This window comes from Galeopterus variegatus, unplaced genomic scaffold, assembly GCF_000696425.1.
Source record: "Galeopterus variegatus unplaced genomic scaffold, G_variegatus-3.0.2 Scaffold5527, whole genome shotgun sequence".
Taxonomy (NCBI): domain Eukaryota; kingdom Metazoa; phylum Chordata; class Mammalia; order Dermoptera; family Cynocephalidae; genus Galeopterus; species Galeopterus variegatus.
Genome location: NW_007731638.1, coordinates 109,244 through 124,793, shown reverse-complemented (window position 1 = coordinate 124,793; position 15,550 = coordinate 109,244). Strand labels below are relative to the sequence as shown.

General features: G+C 38.2%; 1 protein-coding gene across 1 annotated transcript in view; it reads right to left on the bottom strand.

Annotated features, from left to right (window-relative positions):
* Nucleotides 1-14,970, bottom strand: part of HDAC2 (histone deacetylase 2) — a 33,681-nt gene extending 18,711 nt beyond the window's left edge. The window contains exons 1-5 of the mRNA XM_008589571.1: nucleotides 14,624-14,970; nucleotides 5,040-5,152; nucleotides 2,869-2,986; nucleotides 1,044-1,118; nucleotides 466-604 (exon numbers count right to left, since the gene is read on the bottom strand). Coding sequence (XP_008587793.1) covers nucleotides 466-604; nucleotides 1,044-1,118; nucleotides 2,869-2,986; nucleotides 5,040-5,152; nucleotides 14,624-14,675 — 497 coding nt within the window. The 5' untranslated portion in view covers nucleotides 14,676-14,970. The remainder of the gene's footprint in view (nucleotides 1-465; nucleotides 605-1,043; nucleotides 1,119-2,868; nucleotides 2,987-5,039; nucleotides 5,153-14,623) is intronic.
* Nucleotides 14,971-15,550: the final 580 nt, after the last annotated feature.

Here is a 15,550-nt window from a genome sequence, read left to right as displayed (position 1 = left end):
AATATATATATATATATATATATATATATATATATATATATATTTTTTTTTTTTTTTAAATGATGACTGGTAAAGGGATCTTAACCCTTGACTTGGTGTTGTCAGCACCACACTCACCCAGTGAGCTAACCGGCCATCCCTATAATGGGATCCAAACCCATGGCCTTGGTTGGTATTATCAGCACCACACTCTCCCAAGTGAACCACAGGCTGGCCCATACGTCTAATATTTTTAAAAAGAGTATTTAATGGAAGTTTCAGACATTATTTACACTGTTCACTCAATAATCCAAGGAGTGGGCAAATTTCCTGTATTTCTACATTGGTTTGTAATGAATTCACAGAAGATATACCATTATTTCAACCTACTATTTACTTGCTATTTTTTAAAAATGCCATAAATTTTTATTGTGTTTTAATTAAAACATTTTATCATTTGAAAAACAGAAACACAACTTAACTTACTTTAGTAATTCAAGGATGGCAAGTACAATGTCATTAACATAACAGAATCCTGATGCTTCTGATTTCTTGGCATGATGTAATCCTCCAGCCCAGTTAACAGCCATATCAGTTTGTTGTCGGTTTAACTTAACAGCCCCAGCTATGAAGTAGAAACAAAATAAGGTAGACTTTAAAAATATTTAAAATAAATTAGTATAACTAGACAAAAACCCTATAGGTAAAGAGTATGCCATGCATAAGTAGAAGAGTTTAAATCACAAAAGATAAGGATCACTTAGATTAAGGGCACTAATTGCAGTATCTCCTTAGACATTTATTTTCTATAGCTGTGACCTAATTAAATAAAAGTAATATATGGTAAGTGGTAGTAACAATGGTAGTTAGAAGTCTCTAAATGAAAATATGAGAAGTAAAAAAAAGGTTCAAGTCATAATGATCCTATGACTTTCTACTATAAATATACTGATTCCTTTTTGTATCAAAATCTACCATTAAAACTTCTGCTTTGAACAAATAACCCAAAAGACACATACCAAGTTTAGATCCATTTTTAAATCTGACTGAATCAAGACACTTACCAACTGAGCCACCAGTTGAGAGCTGACAAAACTCAAAGAGTCCATCAAACACTGGACAATCTTCTCCAACATTAACTGTGGAAAATAAATTGCATTAATTTCAACCCATTCTGTAAATTATTGAAAGCTCTGTCTTAGAAAAATGATTTCCTATAAATACTTTTTCTGTTTAATGCAATCATAAAACGTACACTTCACAGCAGTAACATAAGATTTGCAATTTAAAAACGTAATTTATTATTTTATCCATGGTCATTACAATGTTATCTGTGATATCACCAACAAATCTTATCCGAATTATTTGTGGAATATCTCTGCTTTATTAACAGGAACTCAACAGATGTTAAAGTACAAAAGGTATCAGTTTTCATTTCATTAAAACACAGGCTTAAAATTTCTGAGGATTTCTCCTTAAATATACAATCAAGATCTAAAATACAAGTAACTTCAATTGCTTTATGATTCACTTTCTTCAAAATTCCTTAAATACACATAATATCCATAACTTCACAAGTCTTTTAGTGGGCACTAAAAAGATTTAATAGCTAGTTGCCTATACCTATGGTTAGCCTTGATCTTGAAAAATGTTAAGAATTAAAACGGTTCATGGGAGCCATGACATAGAAGAAAGGTATACTTAAAACAATGAAACAACACATACAGATACATGACACACCATAACATTCTTAGTTCCTTAGTAATGACAGAATAAAGGGGATCTAGTAGATGTGTATAACCCATTCTCAGTCCCTCCTTGTGCCGCAAACTATAACCTCTTTAAGAGTAAGAGTCATTGATCGATATAGCTTTGCACACTCTTAAGTTACAAGCACTGTAAAGAATAAATCTTAGTTTCTTACTGCTCAAATATGATAATATCTTAATACAACTCAATATTACATAGGTTTTAAATCAGTCCTGCTAATCATTTGTCCAAGGGTTACCTATGACTCTTTTTAATATAGGTCTGAATCCCCATTGAGAAAACAAGAATAAATAATATATGTTCTCTTTATATCATAGCATTTTACTGATCAAATGAGATAATCTATGGTGGAAATGGGTATGAGGTTCTATAAATATGTGAGATGTCTGGCAACTACACTTAATTTAGTATTATATCATCATTGAAGTCCATCAATAAAAACAGTGATGAGAATTAATTCCAAAATCAAGCTTTAAAGGACACTGTTCCAATCATTTTACGATGATATTCTACACTCTACCTTTAAGCCAATTTGTTACCAATCTCTAATAATGAAATACTTTTAACATGTAAAAGAGAACATGAATGTAGAAGAGAATCAAAAGCCTCACTAATATCCCAACAAAGGGAAGAAACAGATTATATATGTTACAGTCCAGTTTAACTAAGTCATACAAATAGAAGACAAGGGGTATACACCAAGCTAAGGCTAATCAAAGTATAATTTTCTTTTTTTTTTTTTTTTTTGAAGCAAGGACAATATCCATCATCCCAAAATTATCATGGGATGATAATTATCCTAAAAATAAAGAGTAGAGGAACATTCAAAAAGTAGTTTGGTAGACTAATAAGCTTCAGAAATATTTGGTTTTTTCTTAGTTTTAGTATTTTTTTAGTAGTTTTAGTATTTATTAAGTAGTTTTAGTATTTATTAAGTAGTTTTAGTATTTAAGTAGTTTTAATATTTATTGACTTTTCAAGTCAATCAATAAATAATAATTATGATACCATTTTAGACCAACAGGAAAAATACCCAGATTTGGATAACTTGAATTATAAGCTACTAAAAAACAGTTATACTTAACAATACTAAAATATACTTTTCACATAGAAACGTACATCTCTGCATCTGCTTACTATACTCAGACATGTTATCTGGTCTTATTGACCGTAGAAATTTGATATACTCATCACTGTGGTATTTTGTCATTTCTTCAGCAGTGGCTTTATGGGGCCTCTGTAAAGAAACATAAGTGTCATAATTAGGAAATTAAAACTGATTTTATCAGAATTATCAAACAAAATATACAGTTTCCCCTAACAGTCCCCTCAAAAGAACTAGGTCCACCAGAACAAAACAGAAAAATTCCAAAACAAATCCAAATTTATACATGTGTGCTTTAGGAAACAGTAATCAATTACAAAGCTAATTCAAACTCCTTGAAAAGCATCAGACAGGTATTAATATCAACTATGAATTAATCACTCCTTATATTCTAGTGGAAACTTGTCAACCTGTATAAAGTCAAATCCATGTCATAAACTCTCTCTTTCTGGGAGGTGGTTGATGAAATCACTGGATATAGAGCAGAAGGTTTATAATGGAAAGAGTATAATAGAGTTTATTTTCTCTCTCCATTATAAACCTTCTGCTCTATATCCAGTGATTTCGTCAACCACCTCCCAGAAAGAGACTTATTCTCAATTCCATGTCTTTGTTCATGACCTCTCTTCCTTTTCCTTTGCTTATCCTAATGTTCTTTATTCCAAAGAGTTCAGTTTCATATATGACACATTCTTTCCACAAGGCTTCCACAGACTGAGTCTTACCCAACACCTCCTCTTCTCTAAATGTCTGTATATGAAAGAAAATAACTCTCACATTCCTAACAATGCCTAACACTTTTAACTGCTTCAGGTCTTTCTTTTCTCCCCAGATAGGAATTGTTGTGTCCTATATTTGTTTATATAGACCCTCATCTTTATTTACAAAAACATTTAAGGCAGCTGTTGTTTTTTACACGTTATTTGTACTCTGCTTAGCCACTGACACAGTATTCCATATATATTATATGCCCAATAAATATCTGTAGGATTAATTTCTGCATAATTATTTTTTTAATTTTAATTTTTTTCTTTTGTTTTATTTTCTGCATAATTCTTTTGCAATAGTCCCAGGTCAACTCTTTTCAGCAGCATAAGCAGGTCAACAATTATTCTAACAAAAATACAGTCAAACACCATTTAACGATGGGGATCTACTCTAAGAAATGTGTCAGACGATTTTATCCTTGTGTCAAAGTACATTATAAAATAGAACAGCAATGAATTTTCGTATTGTCTACACTGGCCACTAAGCTGCATGAGCATAGGACCTCTAACTATGTGACTAAGTCTCTCTGTGCCTCACTTTCCTAATCTGTGAAATGGGGATTAGAATCATACAACCCCCACAAGTTATAAAAATTAAGTTACAGGTAAGATTGTGCCTAGCATTCAAGAAACACTCATTGAGTGTTAGCTGACTGTTATTAACTATTGTTTTGCTATGAGGATGAATGAGAACCATTTAAAAATGCAAGAATTCTGAAGTAGATGACAGCCCTATCACTTGGAGTCAGACCTGATACGTCAAATGCTTGGCTTTCTATCTTAAAGGTTTGATCTACCTTTGGGAGGGTCACCCTATGGGTAAGCTAGGCACTCTTCAACAGATTCTGCAGTAGGTTTGTTTACACCAGCATCATCAGAAACATGTAATGTGTTGCACTACAACCTTACTATGTTACAATGTCATTAGGCAATAGGAATTTTTCAGTTCCATTATAATCTTGTGACCACCACAATATATGCAGTATGTTGTTGATCAAAACATCATTAGGCAGCACTTGACTGTATTTAATATGCTAGACTGAGTTTTTCTCCAGAAATGTGAAAGCCCCTGGTAGGAGAAACTGTTTTTGTTTGTTTCTTTTTGGCGACTAGCCAATGTGGGTCTGAACTCTTAACCTTGACGTTATAACACTGCACTTTAACCAACAAGTAATCAGCCAACCCCAGCTGAAACTTTTAAAAAATGGTTAAAGAGGGAAAAACAAAGCTACAGCTCCCACACTCTGTTTTCTCAGAAGAATAAAACAAAAAAGAGGAGTTTCTGTTTTCTTCCAGAACTTTTAATCTTCTAAATGCCCTCCAAAAGGGAATAAACATAGCTTCAAAGTCATAGTTAAAAAAAAAAAAAAAAAAGAAAGAAAAATCAGTTCTGAATACTGACCAAAAGGTGTACTCACATATATTTCCATTTTTCTGTATAATCCATAATTTAACAGCAAGTTATGGGTCATGCGGATTCTATGAGGTTTCATGGGATGACCCTGTCCATAATAGTAATTTCCAATATCACCTAAAACAGAAAAGACAAACTAAACAATACAGACAAGAGAATCTCCATAAATGATCTGAATTTATGCATGTCCAACAGTAGAAGTCATTTACAATCTAAGATTTACCTAAAATCTCAAATAATGTTAGATTTATTTTTAAACTTTTAAACTATATTAGAAAACCAATATACTATGCATACTTTCACATGCTGATGACTCCATTATTAAATTATGTTTATTTTGTAAATTAAGGAAAGTAATCTTTTCTGATTTTTAGTTCCCCCCAATTTTTAAAATAGTTTTTGTTCCTTAAAGTGATACCTGTTTTTAGTATTCTCTGGCAAATTCACATAAGTTAAATTCTGAGTTTTACTGATATGATTTTAAAATTTTTCAGCAAACATTGCCTCTTAGATGATTTATTGAAATCTCAAAAATCCTCTTTAACTGGTATTATGGGGTTTAAAACGTTCTGTGTCCATATCACAGTCTATCAGGGACATTTTGGTAACTGAAATTTAGGTGCTAAACAAAATCTTGCTCTGCTAAAACATATTCATGACATTTTTCAAGGTAATGAGGATATTGTCTCATTCTTTATGACTAAAAAGTTAAAATTCATATAGCCTATCTTTTTTATTGACATTATATATCCCAATATCTTAAGATTTAGGCATAGGATTTACTTTAAAATAAGCAAATAATGCCAAAATCACAGATTTTTGTCAACCAAATTTCAATAAGATCAATACTTTCAAGTAAAGTTCCAGTGTTTCTTATAGTAAAATTTGACAATAAAAAAGCCTCTTAAATATACGGTGTTTTTCTAATGTAACAGGCATCGTTTACAACAGTCTTTTTCAAATTAGAAATTACTTTCAGCACTGATTCTAGTGTTTAAATAAACAATTCCAAAATTTTGATAGGACAGTCAAGCTGATTTTACTACCTTGAAGCCTATCACTTCACCATAGGTTCATGTAATAAAAGCTGTGATAAAAAATGCCATTTACCCACCTTCAGGATCAATAAATATTTCAAAATCCTCCCTAAATAAATACCTTTTTGGGGGGTATGTTTAATGGAAACCAAGAACCTCAAAACTTTTGTTCTCTCTCCCATATATTTGATAATAGTCCAGGATGAACATTCACCTTTATAAAATCCATGCTTTTAATAATACAGATACCTGATTTTGCTGGTATCATACCTCTAATTTACTTAATGTCATTTTCAACACAAGCTCTCTTCTGAAAACAATTCATATGCACATGGTCATTTAAAGGGAAGGCCACCTTTTTAAATGCAGGCACCAACAACAAAACTGAGGAAACAATATGGACAAGTAGCAAAGCAGGGTTATGGCATTATTTGACATTTCTCTGCATGTTTCAAAATTGAAAGGCTATGAATGCAGAAAACAAACTACCTATCAAGAAAGGATAAAGCTCTGGCCCTACATGTGGAGTATACTAACATTTATAAAGCAAATGTATTTCACAGGGCCTAGTTTCCAAAGCCCTGTAGTTTCAGGTTTAACCTAACCTTTTAAAATTACATATAGAAGTGTTAAGTTTGCAAAAGACAAGAAACTTTACCCAGGCTAAAGTCTCTGTTGTGGATATATAATTGTAACACAGCAAATTTGCTGGCTCTCAAGGACCTTGAGAGCAGGTTAACCTACTGATTAATATGTTAAGAAAGATTCTTTATTGTTATGTAAAAATACTGAGGAAACTGCTGTAGGAAAACACAGTATTTGCTAAGAACAAGCTTTTGTTGGTGGACTGACTTAACCTTTTGCAAACTGCATTATGGAATGTCACTTTGTTATTTCACTGATTTTACCAGCTTCTATTGTTAAACTATACTTAGCCATACCTCCACCCATGTTCTTTTTCTGTAACTTTCTGGTCTGGAGAATAAATACCGAGACAGAACCCCAGCTCAGTGTTAATTTTCCAAAGGAGGAATGCCTCTCTCTTGAGGGTTCCAGGAAGTTAACCCCTTTGGGGTGTCTCACTGCTCAGAGGAAATGGGCTTTGAGTAATCCCTTTGCATCTCCATCACCCAGGGGAGAGAGGTGGCAAATCCATGTGAGGGCAAAGGAGTGCAACAAAATGGTGCCCTGTGTGAGGCAAAGCAACACCTACATGATAACAATTCCTTGAAAGCAGCCTAGTTCACTGAATTCTTAAATATGGAAAACCCACTAGAGATACAAAGCATCACGCACCTAAGTTAATGCAAGGAAGGTATTTCTAAGTTATCATAATTATCAAAGCAGATCATCAGAGTAAAAATAAAGTGTAGTCTTACAAAACTTCCATCTGCCTCTGTGTAAGAATTACCAAGATGAAATGTCTCAATGACTACCACATCTTAAGATCAAACACAGTCATTCCTCTGTATCCATGGAGGATTCGTTCCAGGAATTCCTGAGGATATTAAAATCTGTGGATGCTCAAGTCCCTGATTTAAAATGATGTAGTATTTGCATATAACCTAAGCATATCCTCCCATATACTTTAAATCATCTCTAGATTACATTTAATACCTAACACAATGTAAATGCTATATAAATAGTTATACTGTATTGTTCAGGGAATAATGACAAGAGTCTTTGTTCAGGACAGATACAATTTTTTTTCATGAATATTTTCAATCCATGGTTGGTTGAATCCATGGATACGTAACTCACAGTTACAGATGGACATCTATATTCTAGTTATGCGCATACAGAAAATCCATTGGAAAGCCATAGGCCCCAATAATCTATAGAAAGGGGACCATGTGGCAATTTCTCAGCTAATGCATTAGAAAAAAATGACAGCAGTAATTAACATTTATGAAGTATATACGAGAAGGCACTATTCTAAGCACTTCACATGTATTATCACTTTATCTTTTCAACAACACTAAGATGTAAGGTATTATCTCTATTAATCTTACTTCTTGACAGTGAAGGGTGAGATGCAAATAAGTCAGGTAATATTGCCAAAGTCACACAGCTACCAAGTAGAGGTGCTAGATTCAGACTCAGGCAGGGCAGCTCACAGCCAATGCCCTGTAGTAGGAGGAGAGCAATGGCACTTAATCTCACTATAAGGAAATGGTAGGTGAAAGGCTGACAAGAAAAGGACATCCCATGCAATACAAATACTTTTAATAAAGGCTTAGACTCTTTGTTATTTTAAAGAAAATGAACACAAGAAACTAACTACCTGATTAATCAAAGTAATTTATTTTTTAACTAACAGGGTCCTCAAATTTTATATAAATACACATAGCTTTCAACAAGTTTCTCTGCTACAATTCAGCAGCCCCAGTCCCACCAAGAGCATGCATGCAACTTAAACAACACATCTACAAGGGCGGCCAAGCTACAGATAGTTATTTGGCTTGTCAAGAATTCCTCCAAAATGTAAAGGGATTCCTGCTTAATCCCATATCTCACAATTCTCTAGACAGATCCATTTTTTACTAAAGATAAAATCTCTTAGTTTTGAGAACCTACAGTTTTAATTTTTCTTATTTAAATGGTCGGTAATGTAATTTGGGCAATTTAAATGTTATACTGCTTTTCATCAAACTACTTAAAAATACTTTACCAATGAAGGAAACATCCAGAAAAATTATCTCAAGGTGGTTCCTTGAACACAACAAACTTTGTCAATGTGAAAAACTTATCATAAAAATTATCTGCAAAATTTTAGTAACTGCTCACTCTTCAAGAAGCTTTGAGCATGGAAGTTACTGCTAAAGTCCACAATCTCTTATACAAAGTCTTAAACTAGGTAAATTTCAAATTTTAGACTTTTTCAGATTTTGTAAAGGTAATATGGTACATCTGCCATATATTATGTAATATCCTGCAGTCTGGGAAACATTCTATAATCAAACAATATTCTGCAGCAAAAAAAGTGTGAATATTCATAATAAGTGGAATAAAGATCATAAATAGCCCCACATTAATTCAGGTTAAGCTTTTGATTGCAAATGAGTTACAATTTTTTTTTTTTTGGTCCTTTTTGAGACCGGCCACACCACGCTCAGCCAGTGAGCGCACCGGCCATCCCTATATAGGATCCGAACCCATGGCGGGAGCGCTGCTGCGCTCCCAGCGCCGCACTCTCCCGAGTGCACCACGGGCTTGGCCCTACAAACTTTTTTTAAAATTTTCAGGTCATTTTGGATTTCAGGACTGAGAAATATACCTTTACCTCTAAAGATGAGTTGACTATAAAAAAGATTCAGGAAAAAAGAAAAAAGGCAAGAAAAAGCTATCGTTTTGGGGGGGTTTTTTTGGTCTTCCACAGACTACCTAGTCTACTAGCAGCTTTTTAACACAACTGGTCACTCCTCCTTCAAATGTTTTGAGTGTTGGCTTCCATAATACCATTCTTCTGGATTTTACTCCTGCACCATGGCCACTCCTCCAACAACCTTTAAATTTCAGGGGTTTTTTCCAAATTCATTCATTCATTTAACAAATCAAGAGCCTACCGTGTGCCAGGCACTTGTTCTAGGTGCTTGAGTACTTCAGTAAATTAGAGTTCTTCCCTAAATCCTCTTTACTCAGGAATGAATCCTGAGTCCTGTTGTCTATCTACACTGTCTCTTTTGTGGTCTCAATATTGTACTCTGCCAGCTATAAGCCGAGGAATCACAAACTTCTATGTCTAGTCTCTCCTCCCTGGGCTCCAGACTAGCAGAGCTGACTCTCTTCTCAGTATTTTCATTTGCGCTCAGTAAGGATCTCAAATATAAGATGTTCAAAATATTAGTCTCCCCAATCTCAGTGAGTGGTACCATGCCCCACCTAACTGCTCAATCCAGAAATTTAGTAGTTATCCTTTAATCTTTACCAACTCCTCTGAAGCTAGAACTCCATTTCTAATCAATCAAGTTCTATTGGTTTTACTCCCCAAACCCCTCTTAAATATGTCCATTTCTATCTAAAAGGCAACCATTACATTTTATGTAGACCAATATGCATTCAATTCTTGCTTCCAGCCTACATTCTACCACTCCTTATCAATTCTTTAAGAGAATGCTCTTCTACCTAAAAAAACTTCAATGGCTTTTTCACTCTCTGAATAAAGTCAGACTCCTTACTACAAAGTCTTATGTGGTCTCAGCCTTTCTATCCAGCCCAGCACCACATAGTTCTCCCATGTCTGTTCTAACTATACCTGGCCTTTGCAGTTTGCAATGTCTTAACTAGGAAACTCTTAATTCTCTCTTCCTTAAGGCCTTCCCTTGTCTGATTATACTATCAAAGGTCCCCTCTCTTAACTCTTTAATATACAGTCTTTAGGACTTAAATCTTTTGTCTGATTGGCACACAGGAGGCACTTTAAGCCCATCTGATATTTTTGAACCCATAGCTGACTTCATGAACAAGTTTAAGCAGACTGCTATTGAAAAAGAGTAAGCTTTATTAATCAGTACAGACAAAACCCTTAAATTTGAACTTTAAAATATGATCCCATTCATGTTTCAATGTTATTTGACATTCTCTAAGAAATTACCCACCGTTCCATCTCCCCACCCCCACCCCCACCCTCGCCTTCAACTGTTTTCCTTTAAGGATTTGTCAACAGAAGCATTTAAAGTTTTTATTAAGGAAACAAAATAATTACTAATCCTTTATTTTTTTGGTAGTAGAGAAAACCCTATAAAAACGAAAAAAGAAAAATCTTTAGATTCCAGGTGCTGACCCCTCCTTGGACATTAAAACTAGAGTCAATGTGAATAAGAAAAAGTGGTGGATTGGGTCAAACACGAATACTAATCTGTTTTCACCTATAATATAGACACAATGCCACCTATTCTACCTGTATGTAAGTGGTTGTAAGAATAAGAAAGAATGTTATATGAAAGTGCTCTATCTATAAAAACATAAGGAATTAATCATTTATTCATCAATAGTTCATAAACCATTTAAGTTCTTTAAATTTTGATAGTTATAAACATAAGCAAAGCAGACTCTCTGACCTCATGAAGCTTATATTCTAGTGGGGAGAGAGACAAAAGTACAAGTGAATTCCACACTCTGATATGCCCCAAAGAAATGATTACCTGTTTCAAGGATAACAGATTTATAATATAGCTAAGAACCCATGCACTTGTATTAAAGGCTATCTAGCAAAAGACTTTGGCACTGCTGTTATAAATAAAGTTTAAGAGAATCTGACAATAGTCTTGGATTAAGTGTCTCTCCAAAACTTGACCCCCAAGTAACAATGTTAACAGGGTGGGGAACCCTATTATGGTCATTGTAAGGTGGGGACTTGAAGAAGTGATTAGATTGCAGTACCATGCCATAGTGAATGAATTAATATTGGTGCTGAGGGGTACAGTTCTGCAGGCTTTAAAAGGGAAGCAAGAAGAGTCTGTCTGTCTCTCTGCTCCGAGATTTTTGCAATGTGAGACACCTGGGTCACTGTCGCCACCACCAAGGCAAGGCCTTCACCAGCTGTGTTCCCTGAATTCTGGACTTCCCAGCCTCTGAAACCATAAGCACTAAATTTAATTTTCTTTATTAATCATCCAGTTATGTGTATTTTGTTATAAGCAACATTAACGGACTAATACAAATACACATATCTTTAGAAGGCCTTTTCATTGAGATTGGGGGAAGAGGATTCAAGCATAGGAAAATCTCACACAGCCTCAAAGGTAGACATTGTATCTTGTGTGGCCAAGAGTCTTATGGTATACCTAATGGCCCCAGTAAGCCTAAAGGTAGGATTCCCATGGTTATAAAATTTGCTACTTCACTCCTTTCCTCCTTTTCTTCTCTCTACTTCCTTTACCAACAAGTTAAAACGAGGTGATTTAGGCTAGCAGATTATTCAGGCCCTATTACTACTGATACCCCACTCCTGATCCAATCTGTGTTGTATACCCGAGAGTCCTACAATTCTTTGGTGCAGAAGCTGCTTTATTTGCACCCTCTCTTATCACAACTGGAAAAAAAAAAATTATCATCGCTACTTTCATAAGCTGACAAAGCAGGGTTTTTTGGTAATAAAAATGTAAATTGTTGGAATTAATGGTGTAGAGTTTAGCAGCTATCACATAATTAGTATAATGATACCTATATGAACTTAATAATCTCTGCAAAATATTTTATTAGCCCCCTCCCACAAAAACCCAAAGAATATTCAAAATGTAAGCAACTAAAACCTCCATTTAAAAACAAGTTAAATAAGAGCCACAGACAAAAGACAGATAACCCACTAGAGATTTCCAAACTGTCATTTATACACCTGCTTGTTGGCCATCAGGTAAAGCAGTCTGAATGGGCTATAATGAAGTATTAAGTTTCTCTAATACCATGAGATTCTTGGTATTTCCACTCCACCTATCAAGCCTGCATCTTGCCCCAGGACCAGTGCCTGCCTCCACTCCCTCAACAAAGGCTCATCATAAATGGACCCATGAACAAACAGCTGTTCAGAAAAGCGCTACTCAAGTGTACCTCCTGATTCCACAGTTCAAGCCTGGTGACAAGACAAGCAGCTTACTCCATCAGGGCCCATCACTGCCAACATCAACTGACAGCTGCAAGAAGAGCCTTAGCACCAGTTTCCCCAACTGTTAAAAATTTCCCCTCTAACCCCAAGTCCTGACAAGAACGAATCTCCAAACCTTAGAAACAATATAATTTTAAATATTAGCTCACACGAAGGGTTATTTCCTTTCCAATTAGATCAGGGAATGCAAGGCAAGGGTTTTGCCTATAACCAAAATTATACGATCTAATTCATGTTAAAATTAAAATGTACTCCCATCTCCACCCCTCCACGATGGCATAATTTCAAATCAATTTATAAAACACATATACGTGGTCCTCTTAAAAAAAATGCTTTAAATAGGGCGGTTACTATTTTGTCCTAGCTATCACAGATCAGACAATTTAGATTTCTTTTATTAGATTTGAGATTTTTCCATAAATGACACAGGTAGTTATTTTATATAAAAAGGCAATAAAGGCTAATCCTTGCTGAGAAGAAATAATACAGCTATTTTCATGTTGAAGTCAGATTTATTTTGACCTAGTCCTCTAGGGTCTTATCCACCTAAGATATTGTGATTCACAATACGTCAAATGTAGGAAACAGCTTCCAAAATATGTATTACTTCATACAAATCAGATAGGACTTTCAGGTCATCGCGCCTATCTTCTTTGCTAAATTCTGGAATTCCTTTTCTCAAGAGCAACCTACTAGAAACTATTTACGAAGTTAAAGTCTTCGTGAAATCTGTAAAACAGGTTACTACTCCATTGAGTATAATTTAGACTGGCACAGGAAAAAGGATTCACACATTTAATGTTACTGCTCATACTCTAAATTAGAAAACTCTTAAGATTAAGTCATCTGACTTTTGTAATTCACTGTCACTGTGGGTTCACGCTTACCTGATGAGAATATTTAGTACTCCTGCACTAGTCCTCAAAGTTTTCCTACACCAGGACTCCCACCACCTAGGAAGAGCCTTCACAAGCAAAATGCCAACGCTCTCCTAAACTTGCAAACCAGGGTCTATTTCCTGATCGAACAAAGAGCAACAAAGAAGTGGGTGGTAACCACCTCCCAGAGGCAAGCCAGGACCCAGCGAGTCTGATCTACAGCACAAGCAGCAACAGATCCACGTTTCCCTTCCACCTCCTATTTCCCGCGAAGACTACCTACCTCAAACTCCAAAACCCTAATTGTTATTGAGGAAGCGAAGCCCTTCCATTTGAATCCTGAGGAAGTGGCGCTCAAAGCGCCCAGCGAACAAAGGGGAGAGATGGAGCCCACGCAAAACACGGGGGTGAGGGCGCCACCGCCGGACCAAGGCCGCCGCCCTCACAACTACTGCCCAGCCCCGACCCAGCTCCAGGGAGCCGGGGTGAGGCTGGAAGAGGAGAAAGAAGACACTCAGAAAGACCCAAGACACTCAGAAAGACCTAGGCCGAGGGGAGGGGAGCCTGCGGGGATGGGGGAGCGGAGGGGCTGGAGGGCGGAGCTCCCGCGGCCTCGGGGCTTTGTGTAGAGGCAGGGCCGGGGGGAAAATTTTGTCTCAGGGGGTAGGAATCGGGTGCCGGAGGCAGGCTCAGAGCACCCCCGAACCTGCGCTGCCACGAGTGGCAGGCGGGAGAGGCGGGAGGGAGGGCTGCCCCCATACCCCCTCGTCGGGTAGGCTGACGTCGTCCCCGGAGGGCACCACGGTCGTGGCGGCGGACCGCGCGGCCGGAGACAGAGAAGCAGGAGGCAAGGGCGGCGACTCCCGATTCCCGCCCGCAGAGTCGGCGGGAGCCGATCGGAAGGAAGGTCTCCCACTGACCGTGTCGGGACGGGAATGGGTTAAGATGCGGCCAAACGTCGGTCCCTCCTCCTTCCCATCCCTCAGCACCGGCGCCCACTCGCGACGGCGGCCGCGGAGCCGGGCCGCCCAGCCCTCCTGCCCACCCTGCCGCCGGCCCGGGCTCTCACCGTCGTAGTAGTAACAGACTTTCTTCTTGCCGCCTCCTTGACTGTACGCCATGGGCTCCCCGGCCACCGCCGCCTCCCGGCTCCGGCTCCTCCTCCTGCTGCTGCTGCTGCTGCCGCCGCGACTTGGCGGGGAGAGGAAGGGGACGGGGGGAAGGTGGGGGTAGCAGTTCCGCGGGGAAGGGCAGGTCGGAGGGAGGGCAGGAGGGGAGCGCCGAGAGGGCTCGGTACCGCCCGGCCGAAGGGCCGCAAGCGCGGAGCTGGGGGTGGCAGCGGCGCCAACTCGCGACACTGGGGAGGGGGAGGGGGCCGCCAAACCACCTCCGGAGGCCGAGGGGAGGTGGGGCGCGCCCACTGTCACCTCCACGGGGGAGGAAGGGGCATGACTAGAGAAAGAGGCCGCTTGGCGCTTGGGATGCGAGTCTCTCTAATGATAAAAAACAAACGGAGGGCGGCGTCATACACAGTCTTAAAATGAGAAAAAAGGCAAGTTTTTCGCTCCGCCAAGTAGTTAAAGGGAGCGTGGAGCCTGGTTGACACTCCCCCCCCGGATCTTTGCACAGTGGTTGCATCTATCCCGAGCCTGCGCAGTCGGCGCCTCCTCAACCGTAGCCTTGGCCGTCTGGACCCCTCTGCCTCGTCCTACGCGTTCCCCTCCCCCACTGTCGCGAAGCTCCCGCCGGGCTCGACCACGTGCCACGAACAGTACCGTGCGAGCCCACCCTCACGCCCTTTCCGGTCCCCGAGACCGCCCGGCTGCGGCCCACTGCCCCAATGCGAGGTTGCCTCTTTTTCTCGGTTGTTCCATTTAGTCTTTTTTTGCTGATAATTGCTCTGCAAGTACTAACCTGTTAAGGGGGGAAAGTGTGCTGCCTGGGTTTGAATAAGAATTTATAGGACTCATTTATGTATTAGGCACGGCTCTAAGTA